We start from the raw sequence: 14,599 nt of genomic DNA, 5'->3' as shown, positions 1-14,599 counted from the left end.
AAAGCTATTTATGTGAACTAACAGAGATATGAACCCATAACATCTTACAGACAATAAAAACATGCCAGAAAGAAAGCTCTAATATTCCAAAGGTGTATCAGAAAGAAAGCTGTATTCTAAAATTCTAATGTGGGCTAAGAGAAATGAAAGAAAAACATATGAAAAACAGCATAATTCAGTAAAGCTGGAAACAATGACAAAACTCGGGAAAGTATTGGAAATAAGAGAATATTCCAGAAGGTGTAAACACAAGGGATAAAGTTTTAGGTTTTGTTTTTTAAACTATGTACCAAAAGGGCATAATTACATACCTGAGAAAAATCAACCCATTATAACTAAGGTCAAGACAAAGTCAAAGGTAGTAGGCAGGCAAGAAGGATGGATGGATGGAATGATGGACAAATGAGTTCTACCTCTCCTAGAATCACCCCCAGAAGCCTGCCCAATCCTCAGTGTTAGATCTAGTCTCTCTTTCCTTTCCTGAATCCTTCCGAAAACAAAAGCAAAACAAAGCAAAATAACAGCAACCCTCCATGTTCTGTTTAAATGGACAGAATAATGAGGCCTGCCTGCTGACTTGCCCCATTTAAGAAATCTGTCCTCTCCACAGATTCTGCCAATCTCATAGCCATATTTTTATCAGATGACTGTTTACTGCTTCCTCCCTGCAGGCTTACTGGACTAATGATGGCATCTGAGTGAAGAATGATCCATTTCAGGCCTGGAGAACCTTCTTTAGAAAAAGAATATAAAATTACAAACACAAAACTAGGTATACGGCTTTGGCAGGGTCCCTTGGCAAATAAGGTACCCTGAAGCTTAAACTTCATTGGCTTCGTGGTCAATCCATTTCGGTTTTGAAATGACAACAGGTCCTGAAAGAGCAAAGTGACTTACACATTTAAAAAAAAAAAAAAAAAATGTTCCTTCAAGAAAATTACTCTGTTTCTTCATGCTTCTGTTCAGTGTTTACTGAACTACCATTGATAATGAGATTAATGTGGCTGGTCATGACTAGCTTACAAAAATGTTTTTAAAGGAGAAAGAAAACAGAATAGAAAATACCAGCATGCAACATACATTGTAAGGATAACAACCGTTTTGTAAATATATTATTTCAACTACACACACACACGTACATTGTGTCACAATGTAAAATCAGTTTCTTCCTTTCAAAATTATGTTTTACTGCTTTTTGATCTGACAACAGTTTTATAAGACTGAATGTCAACACGGCCCATTGACTAAATTTGCCAAGGACTGAAATGCACAGACTAGAGCCAGTGATCAGTACCAATGCATGAGCTGACTGAGTGTTGGTAAAACAGATCTTAGTAGTTTGAGTGGAATAAGGGCTCAGGTGATCTCTACCCAGCCTTTGTATGCAGAAGGTTCTTGGATATCACCAATCTATTATTCTGGGGCCTCAAGAAAGGGTTCTTTGCTTTCTAACAAAAAATTTACAGGAAGGGTCTTGTATCCGCCACATCCCAACTTAACTTGCAAGGTCCTAATATCTGGTGTCCTAAAGGAGAGGGAGTGAGAAGATGTATAAACTATATGGAGAAATATGACAGAACCTGTTCAAGTACATAAAACCAGACAAATACATTATGAAAAATAAGTCACATGCTTCTGTGGTTAGTTCTACAACAGCATCCAGAACGGCAACTTTTAAAAGTATGTAGATAAATAAAAGGATGTAGATAAATACTGAAAACAAAATCTTGAAAGACTAGAAGAAATGAAAATACAAAATTACATTCCTATGAACAGATTAACAAACTAAATGGTCATTAAAAAATAACAGTATTAAGATCTATACTAAGTGAAGAAAGTGCAGACTGGTTAAAAATTCAGTATTAGAGGTAAAAGTGAGAGTCTTGCCTGAATCACTTTAATGGTTGCAAAACAATGACTCAAATCGTAACTCCCACATGTATGAGTTGTCCTTATACTGTAAGGAAGAGAGTTCCCATGTAAAATTTTAATTTCTTAAAAAAAAAAAAAAACTAATTAAATTAAATTCTAAAATCTTATTCATAATCATTATGAACTTATGGATTCTTATTTTATCCCATGAGCTGCCATTATTCATTATGGTAGTCAAATTTTCCTGAATTTGGCCAGTGGGAGTCCCTTTAGTAAAGCTGCTTTCTGTGTGTTGCCATGTCCCCATCATTTTAAACAATTACTAACACCAGAAGACTTTGCAGGCTCCCCTTATGCTTTCCCTCCCCCAACTCTAGAATCAGCTAAGAAAGCCTAGTTTCTGGGGCACCTGGGTGTTTCAGTCCTCTGAGCATCCAACTCTTGATTTCGACTCAGGCATTATCCCAGGGTCATGGGATCAAGCCCCATGTCGGGCTCTGCACTGAGCATGGAGTCTACTCAAGATTCTCTCTCTCTCCCTTCCTCTGCCCCCCTCCCCCAATTGTGCTCATGCGCTCCGTCTCTTTAAAAAAAAAAAAAAAAAAAAGCATAGTTTCTTTCAGTGGACAAAAATATTTAACAGATAGATAGAAACACTGGATGTGCTCACTGCTATTAAAGATTAATTGTTTCTAGGCCCTTTCAGTAGATAGCGCTAGAGGGAAAATTGCAATTTTATATGATTCACTCCAATATATAGATAACTGAAAAATCATGAGTTCACAGTGATCCTCTAATTCTAATCCAATTCCATAGGGTTCTTCCTTGCCTTACCCCATTTTACACCTCTCTTTTCTCACAGTGAGGACCATGCATCCCAGCATCATCAATATACTTATTAACCCAATCCTATAATAAACCCCATAATTTTAGAACTGCTTATCTGTAACATTATAAAAATCACATGTCCTAAGCAGAATTGAAGATTTGTCTGAAATCTCGTCATCTTTAGAGTGAAGGGTATATAAAGTACTATGTTCACAAGTTTTTTGAATTGTTCTATTTTTTTTTAAATTTTTTATGCTCATTTATTTTTGAGAGAGAGACAGAACATGAGCAGGGAAGGGGCAGAGAAAGAAGAAGACAGAGAATCTCAAGCAGTCTCTGCGCTGACAGTGCAGAGCCCAACGCAGGCCTTGATCCCATGAACTGTGAATCGCGAATCATGACTTGAGCTGAAATCAAGAGCTGGACACCCACTGAGTGAGTCACCTAGGCTCCCCTGGATTATTTTTTTAGTAGGTTTATGTTAATAATTTGCAATACAGATAAGTTTGTTTCTATTTATGTTTAATTTTAGCATTTTTCCTTCAACAAAATTGGGTGTGGTGTTTTTGGAATTTATAAACATTAACATCATTTCAAAAGTAAAATTTTTAGGGGAGCCTGGGTGGCGCAGTCGGTTAAGCGTCCGACTTCAGCCAGGTCGCGATCTCACGGTCCGTGAGTTCGAGCCCCGCGTCGGGCTCTGGGCTGATGGCTCAGAGCCTGGAGCCTGTTTCCGATTCTGTGTCTCCCTCTCTCTCTGCCCCTCCCCCGTTCATGCTCTGTCTCTCTCTGTCCCAAAAATAAATAAACGTTGAAAAAAAAAAATTTTTTTAAAAAAAGTAAAATTTTTATATTACTCAGACAAGTGCTACTTCTTCCCCCTGAAAGGATGATGAGGAATAAGAACACAGTCTCACAGAAACTCTACACAGATTACGTACTAATTACAAAGGGAAAAATTATAATTTGACAGTACAGAAACCTGGTATTCATGATCTTAACAAAATGATTCAAAGTTAACAGTGCCCATAATGGCACAAACTTAACATTTTATACTTTCTAATGCAATATACTGAGATAAGGACACAACATTGACTACATACTAATATTCCTGTCAAAAACACTTAGCCTAAATTTAATCATGAAGAAATATCAGAATAACAAATGAAGGGGAATTTTATCATCAACTGACCTGTACTCTTCAAAATGTCTTTCTTTGGAAGACAAAGAAAGACTGAGGGAACAGTTCCAGAATATTTCACACTAAAAAGACATGGAATTCAATGTAATCTGTGATCTTGATTTGAATCTTGGATGAGAGGAAATAATATTTATTATTATTTAAACTATATAATTTAAACTATATAATTATTATTATTTATAATTATAATATTTATAATTACTAGGTGTTATTGGGACACCTAGTAAATGTAAATATGGACTATATATTAGCTAATACTGTCCAACATAAAATTTGCTGAATTTGCTAATTGTACCATAGTTGTAGCAGAGAATATTCTTATTTTTAAGAAATATAATCCTTTAGAGTATTCAGGGGAAAATAGCTTGATACCTGTAACTAACTCTAAAATCGTTCAGAAAAAAAATTCTATACACCTACACACCCAGAAAATGAAAGAATGTGGCAACATGTTAACAACTGGTGAATCTGAGAAAAATATATAAGGGTTCTTTGTACTATGCTTACAAGTTTAAAATTATTTTTTTAAGATAGACCTGAGAGACATAGTCTAATGTGATACATTTACCCTGAGTGATTCATGGTTCAAAGGGAAAAAAAAATGTATAAAAAATGTTTTAGGGCAATTGGGGATATCTGAATAGGAAGTACATATGATGTGACATTACTAATATTAACGTTTATTTGATAATGGTATTGTGGCTGTGTAAGAAAATGTCCTTATTTTTAAGATGGACACTAAAGTTTTTAGGTCACAAGTGTCATATCTAAACCTTACTTTCAAATGTTTCAACAATAAAAAACTGGAGATTACATAAAATGGAGCAAAATGTTTAAAAAATTGGTAATTTTAAGGAGTTAACAATTGAAAGGAATATGGATGCTTCTTAAAGTATTCTTTCAATTTTTCTGTAAGTTTGAAAATATCTGAAACTTTTAGAAAATTAAAAAAAAATTTTTTAATGTTTATTTCTGAGAGAGAGCGAGAGCGAGAGCAAGAGAGAGAGCAAGAGAGCGCATGAGCAGGGGAGGGGCAGAAAGAGAGGGAGACACAGAATCCGAAGCAGGATCCAGGCTCTGAGCTGTCAGCACAGAGCTCGATGCAGGGCTCAAACTCGTGAACTGCGAGATCATGACCTGAGCTGAGGTCAGATGCCCAACCGACTAAGCCATTCAGGCACCCCTAAAACTTTTTGAAACTTCAAAAAATGTTGGAATGCATCAATGAAAACAATTTTAATAGCTTCAGTGATATTCTGTATCAATCAGCAATGTATTAGAAAACTTAACCTATATTGGTTGCATTGTTACAAAAAGCACAATGTTTTTTCAACCAAAACAAAAATCAAATAAACATAAAACCAAACCAAAAAACAAAAAATAAAAAAAAACAATGAAAAGCCCACACAGTGAAACAAACTATAGGGCAAAACAACCTATCATACTTTCTGAATTTCATCACAAAATCCCTGAATTTATTTCCTAAATAAATATTAATAAGTATGTTTTTGTTATGCATAAAAACAGCCTCTGCTTCTGAGAACCCATTCTAAAGATTAGCTACCAAAAATTTCAGAGTAATACTTACGCACATGAGCAGGGAAGGGGCAGAGAGCGAGAGAGAAAGAGAGAGAAGATCCTAAATTCACCCCAAGCTAACAGCATAGAGCCCAACGTGAGGCTCAATGCCACAAACTGTGAGATCATGACCTGAGCAAAAATCAACTGATTGACCCACCCACGCACCTACCCCTCAGGTTAACCCTTTTCAATGAGCAGTCATATTGCAATTTTAACTCCTTTTCTCCCAATTCCTATTTTTTCATGAACATGAAAATCAAAAATTATCCATACACACACACACACACACACACACACACACACACACACACACGAATATGAATCACCTATATGTCTATATGTAGACATCTTAAGGAATATGTTTATTCCTATGATGGTTTAGTTTCAGCTCAACATAGAAGACACTGATCCAGATCTGTTATATATTTAGGTATAAAAATTAATGTTAAGAGGAGTATAAGAAAAAACTAAGCAGGTGAAATCACTCAAAAATTATAATGTATTTCAGACTTTTTAATCATCTGCTATTTATAAAAATGTTTGTTCCTCTGTTCCCATTTCATTAGTCTTGATATATTCAAGACTTGTTCACAGCTCGTAAGTCATCTTTTGTCTTTGCCCACTTAAAACCTCTTGCTCTTAAGGAAACATATACAAACTCTTCTTATGGAATTATAATGTATAATACTCACCATTCGATGCTGATGAACATGGAGTCAACAAACTAAGTGGGGAAAAATGTTGTCTGTTAAAGTTAGCAGCTGCGGGTGCTCCTCCAAGGGGTGCCCCAGGTCCATACATTTGACCTCCTGAAAGGTTTGAGGCGAAGTTTCCCAAATGTGTAGAAGAAGGTGTTACAGAACCATATGGCGAGTCCATGTTGACAATACCTGAAAGACAGAAAATAATTTATAATAGTTACCTGTAGGAGAAAAAAATAAAAAAAAAAAAAAAACTAAATTAAAATTAAGAGACCTCTAAAATACCCCCAAATATTTTAGATTTCTCCTTGCTATTTCTTCCAGTCCATTGACTCATTTTCCCTTCTATAAAGAGAACTATAAAAAAAGGAACAATTATCAAGGAAAATTATTTTTATATTTAATTTTAATATATGATACTTTAATTATAGAATACATGTAGATTTAATATCAACATTGGAATTTCAACTGGCCTAATGGCCAAGGAATTACATAAAAACTTATCTTTAAAAAACTCAGGAGGGAGAGAGGGATGACTAGGCAAAGCAGAGACTATTTCTATGACACTGAAAATATTCTGTATGATACTATACTGATGGATACATGTCATTAAACATTTGTTCAAACCCACAGAATGTAGAACACCAAAAGTGATGAAAACCACAGACTTTGATAAGGATGTGTTGATAGAGGTTCATCAATTCTAACAAATGCACAAACCTGGTCAGGGATACTGATAATGGAAGAGGCTCTGCCTGCTGGGGGCAGGAGATATGTGGGAAATTCTGTACTTTCCTCTCAATTTTCTCTATGCTTTTCTGTGAACCTAAAAGTGCTATTTAAAAAATAAAGTCTAGGAGCTAAGGTTCCCAGCAGCTGGCTCTGGAGAGTATGGGGTCCTGCAGAGTAAAGATTTAAATCCCAAGGTCATGGCAAAACATCTGAAGTTCATTGCCAGGACTGTGATGGTACAGGAAGGAAATGTGGAAGGTACCCACAGGACCTTAAACAGAATCCTCACCATGGATGGGCTCATTGAGGACATTAAGCGATGGCGGCGGTACTATGAAAAGCCTTGTCGCCGATGACAGAGGGGAAGCTATGAAACCTGCCAGTGGATCTACAACATGGAAATGACTCGCAAGATCAACTTCTTGATGTGAAAGAACAGGTAGATCAGTGGCAGTGCTGTTGAGGCCTATCCACCTGTATCCTTCCTATCTCAAACCCCATTTTTTCTTACCTTTTTTATAATAAACTCAATCATGTATATGCAAAAAAAAAAAAAAAAAGTCTAAAAAAACTATAGGGGGAGAAAAACATAGCTATACTTCTACAATGGACAGATCTGATGATCAGCATCTTAACTAAGTGGCCATCCTTTCTATAGCAAATAGTGAAACAATCTTCAGTGAATGCCTCCTGATGTAATGCAGTGTGAGGTTCAAAACATCACCCGTTTGAAGTTCCTGCCAAAAATGTTTGACTTGAATGTAATCATGGACTAAGGAAACAGATGAATCTAATCAATCATGGACTAAGGAAACAGATGAATCTAATCTAAAATGTGGGACATTCTTCAGAACAACTGGACTCTTCAAAGGATTCATGTCAAGAAAAACAAAGGAAGGTAGTGAGATTTTAGACTGGGGGAGACCACAGAAACATGGCAGCCAAAAGCAATGTGTGAACCTTGATTGAATCTTGGATGAAAAGAAAAAGAAAGAAAGAAAGAAAGAAAGAAAGAAAGAAAGAAAGAAAGAAAGAAAGAAAGACAGACACAGGCACAATGGTTATATATGGGAGGATGGTACTGCATATTGGTTGGTATTGTCTAATTAATGTTAATTCTCTTGAGTGTGGTAATAGTGGTAGAACTGTGAAGGCAAACATGCCTGTTTTGCTGACCTGAATTGAGTAGTATTCCCAACAGACTCTCAAATTAAACTTCATGCTAACTTTGGCTCTAATCAACTATACACCCCCAAAAACCTCAGTTCCTTTATAAAGCTGGCCTTTTTTCCCTACCCTTCCACAAAATAAGAATTTGTTTCCTTTTTCTCTAAATCTTAATTTTAGTCTTTCTCAACACACTACCTAGAATTCACCTTGTTTTGAAAAGTGAAGTATTTTCAATAAATTCCAACTATCATAAATATGAAATATAAAAACATTTCCAATGCATTGGCATATGATGATCTCTTAATTCTAACATTTCAGTACTCAAGAGGAATTGTATTATTTTGTAAGTACACATAAATACTTCCATCAGTCCCCAGCAAAGAAACATTTACTGACCATGTTCATTACATTGTATTCACATGTCATAGGAATAGGTAAAAATTACATCCAGTTCCCATTAAATTTAGAAATTTTTAGTCCCAGAATGTCATCACTTCAATAACACAGATCAGGTTAGCAACATTTCTGCAAAAGGCTGAATAATAAATATTTTCAGGCTATCATTAAAGCATGAAAGTAGCTATAACACAATATGTAAATGAATGGGCATGGCTGTGTTCCAATAAAACTTTACTTATGAACACTGAAATTCAAATTCCTATTTTTTTGTGTCACACAGTATTATTTAAAAAATATTTTTAATCATTAAAAAAATCTTACACTATTATTAAATCTCAATTTTAAAACGTAACAAATGTAAAAATAGGCAGCAGGCCATTTTTGGCCCATGGACAATAGTTTGTCTATCTCTGGTATGGCTTATCTTTAATTACTTGAAATGTTCACATTAAAATACATAGCTCTAGAGGCAACTTGGTATCCCAGATTGGACAATGCAACAGAAAAAGAACATTATTGGAAAAACTGGTGAAATGTGAATAAAGTCTGTAGTCAATTGTACTGTACCAATATTAACTTCTTAGTTTTAAAAAATAAAGGATTATATAAAATATTTATACTAGGGGAAGATGGGGTAATTACAGAAGAATTCTTCTATAAATTTAAAACATTTCAAAGTAAAAAGTTAATAAAAAAAGCAATCACTTACAACTCGGAGATCTTTCTTTAAGTTCTCTATAAATATCAGCATCATATTAAATGATAATAGAGCTTTCCAAGAAAACAGATATATTTGATATTGTACTTTCTATTACGGTAGCCACTAGCCATATGTGCTTATTAAATATTGAAATAAGGCCAGCTTAGAGTCACAATGAAAAACAGTATGGAGACTGCACAAAAAATTAAAAATAGAACTGCTATATATAAACCAGCAATTCCACTTCTGGAAATATAGCAAAGGAAACAAAATCATTAACTCAAAAAGATATCTGCATTCCCATGTTCACAGCAGCATTATTACAATAGCCAAGACATGGAAACAACCAAGGTGTCCATCAACAGATGAATGGATAAAGATGTCGTGGGTGCACATGCATACATATGTGCGCGTGCATGCGCGCGTGCGCGCGCGCACACACACACACACACACACACACACACACACAGGAATATTATTCAGCCATAAAAAGGAAGGAAATCCTGCCATTTGCAACAACATGGATGGACCTGGAGGGAATTACGGTAATTGAAGTCAGTCAGACAGAGAAAGGCAAATACTGTATGATCTCAATATGTGGAATCTAAAAACAAACAAATGCATAGAAAAAGATCAGATTTGTGGTTACCAGAGGTGGGAGAAAGGGGAACTGGAAGAAGGTGATGAAAAGGTATTTATAGGATAAATGAGTACCATAAGGATGTAATGTACAACATGATGACTATAGTTAACACTGCCGCAGGATATATATGAAAGTTGTTAAGAGAGTAAAATCCTAAGAGGAAAAAAAAAATCACAAGGAAAAATAATTTTTCCCTCTTTTTTATTGTATCTATATGATGATGGATGCTAATTAAACTTATTTCAGTAATCGTTTCACAATAGAAGTCAAATCATTATGCTGTACACCTTAAACCTACACAGTGATGTATGTCAGTTTTATACAGTTTTCAATAAACGGCTAGTTTGACCAAGAGGAATTTCTAATTTTATTCAATTTTAATTTGAAGAGCACATACGATTAGGAGCTACCTTATTAAAACTATGTGGCTCTGTATTTTTCTCATTTTTTTTATTTTCTTTTTTTTATATTTATTTATTTTTGAGAAAGAGACAGAGCATGAGTGGGGGAGGGACAGAGAGAGAGGGAGACACAGAATCTGAAACAGGCTCCAGGCTCCGAGCTGTCAGCACAGAGCCAGACGCATGGATGGTGAGATCATGACCTGAGCCAAAGTGAGACGCTCAACTGACTGAGCCACCCAGATGCCCCTGTTTTTCTCATTATTTTAAAAACAAAAAAGACAGAAATGAAATCAAATTTTAAAAAGCTTTATTACTTTTTGAAATAAACCTTTTTTAATTTTAACTTATTAAAACAAAAAAGACTGCTTTATTTTGAGAGAGAAAAATATATCTGACGAAGAAATTTATCTGTGGGAAATTCAAGATAAAGTCCACTGTGGCTTCTAAAAAGACTTTTTTAAAAAACGTCATACTTGGAGCACCTGTGTGGCTCAGTCGGTTGAGCGTCTTACTCTTGGTTTCAGCTCAGGTCATAATCTCAAGGTTTTGTGGGTTCGAGCCCCGCGCTGCCAGCACAGAGCCTGCCTGGGATTCATTCTCTCTCTCTCTCTCTCTCTGCCCCTTCCCCACTTGCACTGTTTCTGTCTCTCTCAAAATAAATAAAAAACTTAAAAAAAATAAGAATTAAAATATAAAAACCCATACTCAACACATCTAATACTCAAAACAGCATTTGAGAGAACTAAATACAACAATCTCTATCTGGCCCATTCATGGAATAAAAATATTAGAAAATGACCAAGAGTTTTCCTATCACTTGTATAAAGGAACAGCTGCAGAATGTTAGAAAATACAAACTCACCTGAGGGACTTGGAGCGGGTCTCTGTAATGGTGGTCTAAAACCTGGAGCTTTGGAAGTATCAGACTGATGTAAAGGATCTGAATTTGGCAAATATGAAGATTTTCCTGATAGCATAGATTCTGGCGTTGACTGAGATGAAACAACAGATCCTCCCCAGAAGGCATGAGCAGAAGTAGGGCTGTTTTCGAACAATGTGCTAAAGGGCCCAAATGGTAAGGGGGCACTGAAATTGGGAGCAATAGGCTTATTTGCTGGATGTACTGAATTTTGACAAGCACTTTGTGTACTTAAGGTTGAAGGTAGCTGGACAGAAGAGGGAACACTGTGAGGTCTTTTAATGTGATTGACACTTAGGACTGCAACAGATGAACTCTGCACTGGAGCTGGATTCTTGTGAGGGGCCGTTGTGCCATGAGAGGGTGGTCTAATAGCAGGGGTTTCCATTTTAGGAGCAGGCTGGGAGCATCCCATTTGTGTCTGAGGCATAGGGTAAGTCACTGGGGCAGTAGAAGGCACCGCCACTGGAGCAGAACTTGTTGTTGCTAAAGGAGGAACAGTCATTCTAACTTCCGGGGGAGGAACCTGAGACTGCTGAAGAGGTGGTCTTGGCTCCTGAGAAACAGATCCCGGAGGTTGTTGCTGAGTAGAATGAACTGATGAACTCCCAGAAGAACTGCTGCTGTTTGAAAGTCTACTGTTTGCTGTTTCTACTACTGGTGGACTGCCTGCTTCCTGTTCAGAGGAAGATGCCCCTTTATTTGGAGATGCTGTTCCACAATCCAAAGGGCTGTTTCTAGAAACCCCTCCTGACTGGGCTGGTGGTGATGGGGAAGATGGGGATGATACTGGGTAGTGTTCTTTGGCAGTAGGCATAGGATATGTGGCATTTGTGGGTGCAGTGCTGTTGTTGCTTGCTGTGGTTGTGACTGTTGTGGTGGTGGCATTGGATGTCTTCACAACTGTGACAAAAAGCTGCCTTCTGACAGAAGGTGAACTTGGACTGCCATTTGTAGATGTACCAGGCACCGTTGAAGCTGATGAACTGGTTGTAGTTGTTGGACTTGAAGTTAAAGAACCTGCTGAATTCACCTGAGAACCACTGCTATTCTGATTGCTATGGCGAGGCACCATGTGAGGCTTAGGCGAGTTAGTAGCTCTGGCAGGGCTCAAAGGCCTGACAGGAAAAGGACCCCAAGTGGATTGAGCTGGTGGAAAAGTACCTCCAAAGTGGGTCATGGGCAACCTTGGTGGACGGATCTGCTGGAAAGTCTGAGCAGCAAGCAAAGCATGTGCAAACTGTGGAGGAGGGTATGCTAATGGAAGAGAAACTGGAAAACCAGGCCTCACATTATTCACTGGGTTCTTAATGGTTTTATGAGTAGATGCAGAAGAAATTGCAGGCACCGTGAGTGCTGTGGCAGTTTGAGATGTTGATGACAGAGCTACAGTCGTCATTTTAATTCCCATTAAGGAACTGTTAGCAGCAGTGGTGGTAGGTGCTGATGACCCTATTTTGGAATTTGCTGAGGAGCTTTTCAAACGATTCTTTGGAATAAGTTCATCAATTTCTTTGTCTGGATCCTTGATCAGAGCATTGATCAACTGAGTTGCCTGTCTTGTTGATTCAGTGCCACCCCTGTAAGTTGACCAAGAAGAAAAAGTTAGGTCCAATTTCCCCTCCTTTTTAATAGGTATAGCCTAAATTCATTTGTGTGAGTGTACACATACATACAGAGAACAAATAACAAAGGTTAGGCAGCAATTTTCTGACTATTCTTGAGGTATTCTGCAAACAGAGCAATAAACTGGCCTGGTATGCCGTTATAGTTTTCAAAGGAATAGTAAACGACTTTTCAAAAATGCATTTTGCTATTGTTTCCTTAGATTAAGAAGTCATTTTCCCATCGTAAAATGCATTACAGTTAGAAAAACCACTGCACTTAAAAGCCTATGTAATCCATAACACTATAATTAAACAGTTGGTCAATGTTAAAAGCAATATAAGTAAACAAAGAACAACAACAACAAAACTGAGTAAAAAAATAGTGTTTTATTTTAAGTCCCGGTACCTAAGATGACCCCATCTATGACCCCCACCTCTGACTAAACTCTATTAGAATGATTCTCATACTTCCTCTGAAAAGATGTCTCAGAAGGAGAGAGGAATCCTGACAGGGCCAACAATGGGCATCAGGTCAAACCCTAGTGTTAAATCTTCAGGAAAACATTTGATTGCAAGGAAAGCCTTATGGAAACCTTAAGGGGGAAATTACTCATAGAAGGTATCTGCTTCCCTCTTGTCTAGATAAAGCAGGTTGGGACTACCCACCTATCCCAGGAAAGGGAAAAACAAGATAGGAGAATAAATACAAAATAGAGATGGCTAATTGCCTCCCTTAAAGGTAGACTATATAACTATCAGCTCCTAAGGGGCACCTGCCTTTCATAACCAAACTTATCATCTTAGAATATCCTATCTTTATTTAAAGGGGATTAAGGTACAGACATCTTCAATGTAAGACAAATACCCATTTCAGAGTTAAATCTATTACTGACCTCATAGTCTAAGGATGCAACCTCAGAATAATAAATCTCAAAAGTTAATTTAAGGGCAAAAGGGAAACCTACTGCTTAAAATGGGTAAGAAACCTATTCCTTCTTAAAAAGTCTCAGAATAAAATTTTAAGAATGTTGTACGAACAGTTTATGTAAGGAAAAGATTATCTAAGCCTCTGTCACACAGTCACAAAAGAAAAATTCTTTAGAGCCCTTTGAAATATTTCACAAGAGCATATGAATTAGAGAAAAAAACTGTAAAGGTTTTCTTCTCAAACACTAATCAAATTCCCATTTAAAAAAAGTATGCTATTAAACACAAAGTTCCAGTGAAAACTCAAATGCTTGTATGTCATTAAAGTATAATGCAGTAAAACACAAAGGGAGAAAACAAAAGAGACAAAGTTTTGCCTTATGGTTATTATCCGGTCTCCTGTCTTGTCTTTCTGCTTATCAATATCTATGTGTGCACCAGTGAACTCCCGAATGGCATTAATATTACAGCCTCCTCTTCCAATCACTCTGGATATCACAGTTGATGGAACAGATACTTTCTTTGACCTGTTTAAAAGTTGCAAAGGTAAATTAAGATATATCACTAATATCAGTGGTTATGATTAAAATATTGAGGAGAGAGGATTACTAAAATACATTTCTGTAAACACAGAATAGATTATTGTTGAGTTAGCCTCTTCTATCTATTCTTACTCTAGGTGATAAAAGACAACTAAGTGACAGGAGAGAGAAAAAATGAGAGAGGTCACGTAAGCAAGCGCTTTTATCATAGCTTCTCATCTCATTACCAAAGATGGTTTGGTTTTTTGACTTTCATCATTTGTTAATATCTATAAAGTACATACTATGTAGACATGCACTGTGTTAGTGCAAATACTAATGGCAAATAAGACAGACATAGGTTCCTGCCCACATAGACTGACTATGTAGATAC

At 36.5% G+C, this 14,599-nt stretch overlaps 1 protein-coding gene across 10 annotated transcripts in view; it reads right to left on the bottom strand.

Moving 5' to 3' along the window:
• ANKRD17 (ankyrin repeat domain 17) overlaps positions 1-14,599 on the bottom strand; it is a 166,749-nt gene that overhangs the window by 5,497 nt on the left and 146,653 nt on the right. For all 10 annotated transcript variants that reach the window (XM_045473776.1, XM_045473775.1, XM_045473780.1 and 7 more), the window contains 3 exons: positions 14,062-14,211; positions 11,094-12,730; positions 6,175-6,372 (listed from right to left, as the gene is read on the bottom strand). In XM_045473776.1, coding sequence (XP_045329732.1) covers positions 6,175-6,372; positions 11,094-12,730; positions 14,062-14,211 — 1,985 coding nt within the window. The remainder of the gene's footprint in view (positions 1-6,174; positions 6,373-11,093; positions 12,731-14,061; positions 14,212-14,599) is intronic.

This window comes from Leopardus geoffroyi, chromosome B1 (genome assembly GCF_018350155.1).
Source record: "Leopardus geoffroyi isolate Oge1 chromosome B1, O.geoffroyi_Oge1_pat1.0, whole genome shotgun sequence".
Lineage (NCBI taxonomy): Eukaryota > Metazoa > Chordata > Mammalia > Carnivora > Felidae > Leopardus > Leopardus geoffroyi.
The sequence above is the reverse complement of the archived record's forward strand: the minus strand, read 5'-3'. Positions and strand labels throughout refer to the sequence as shown.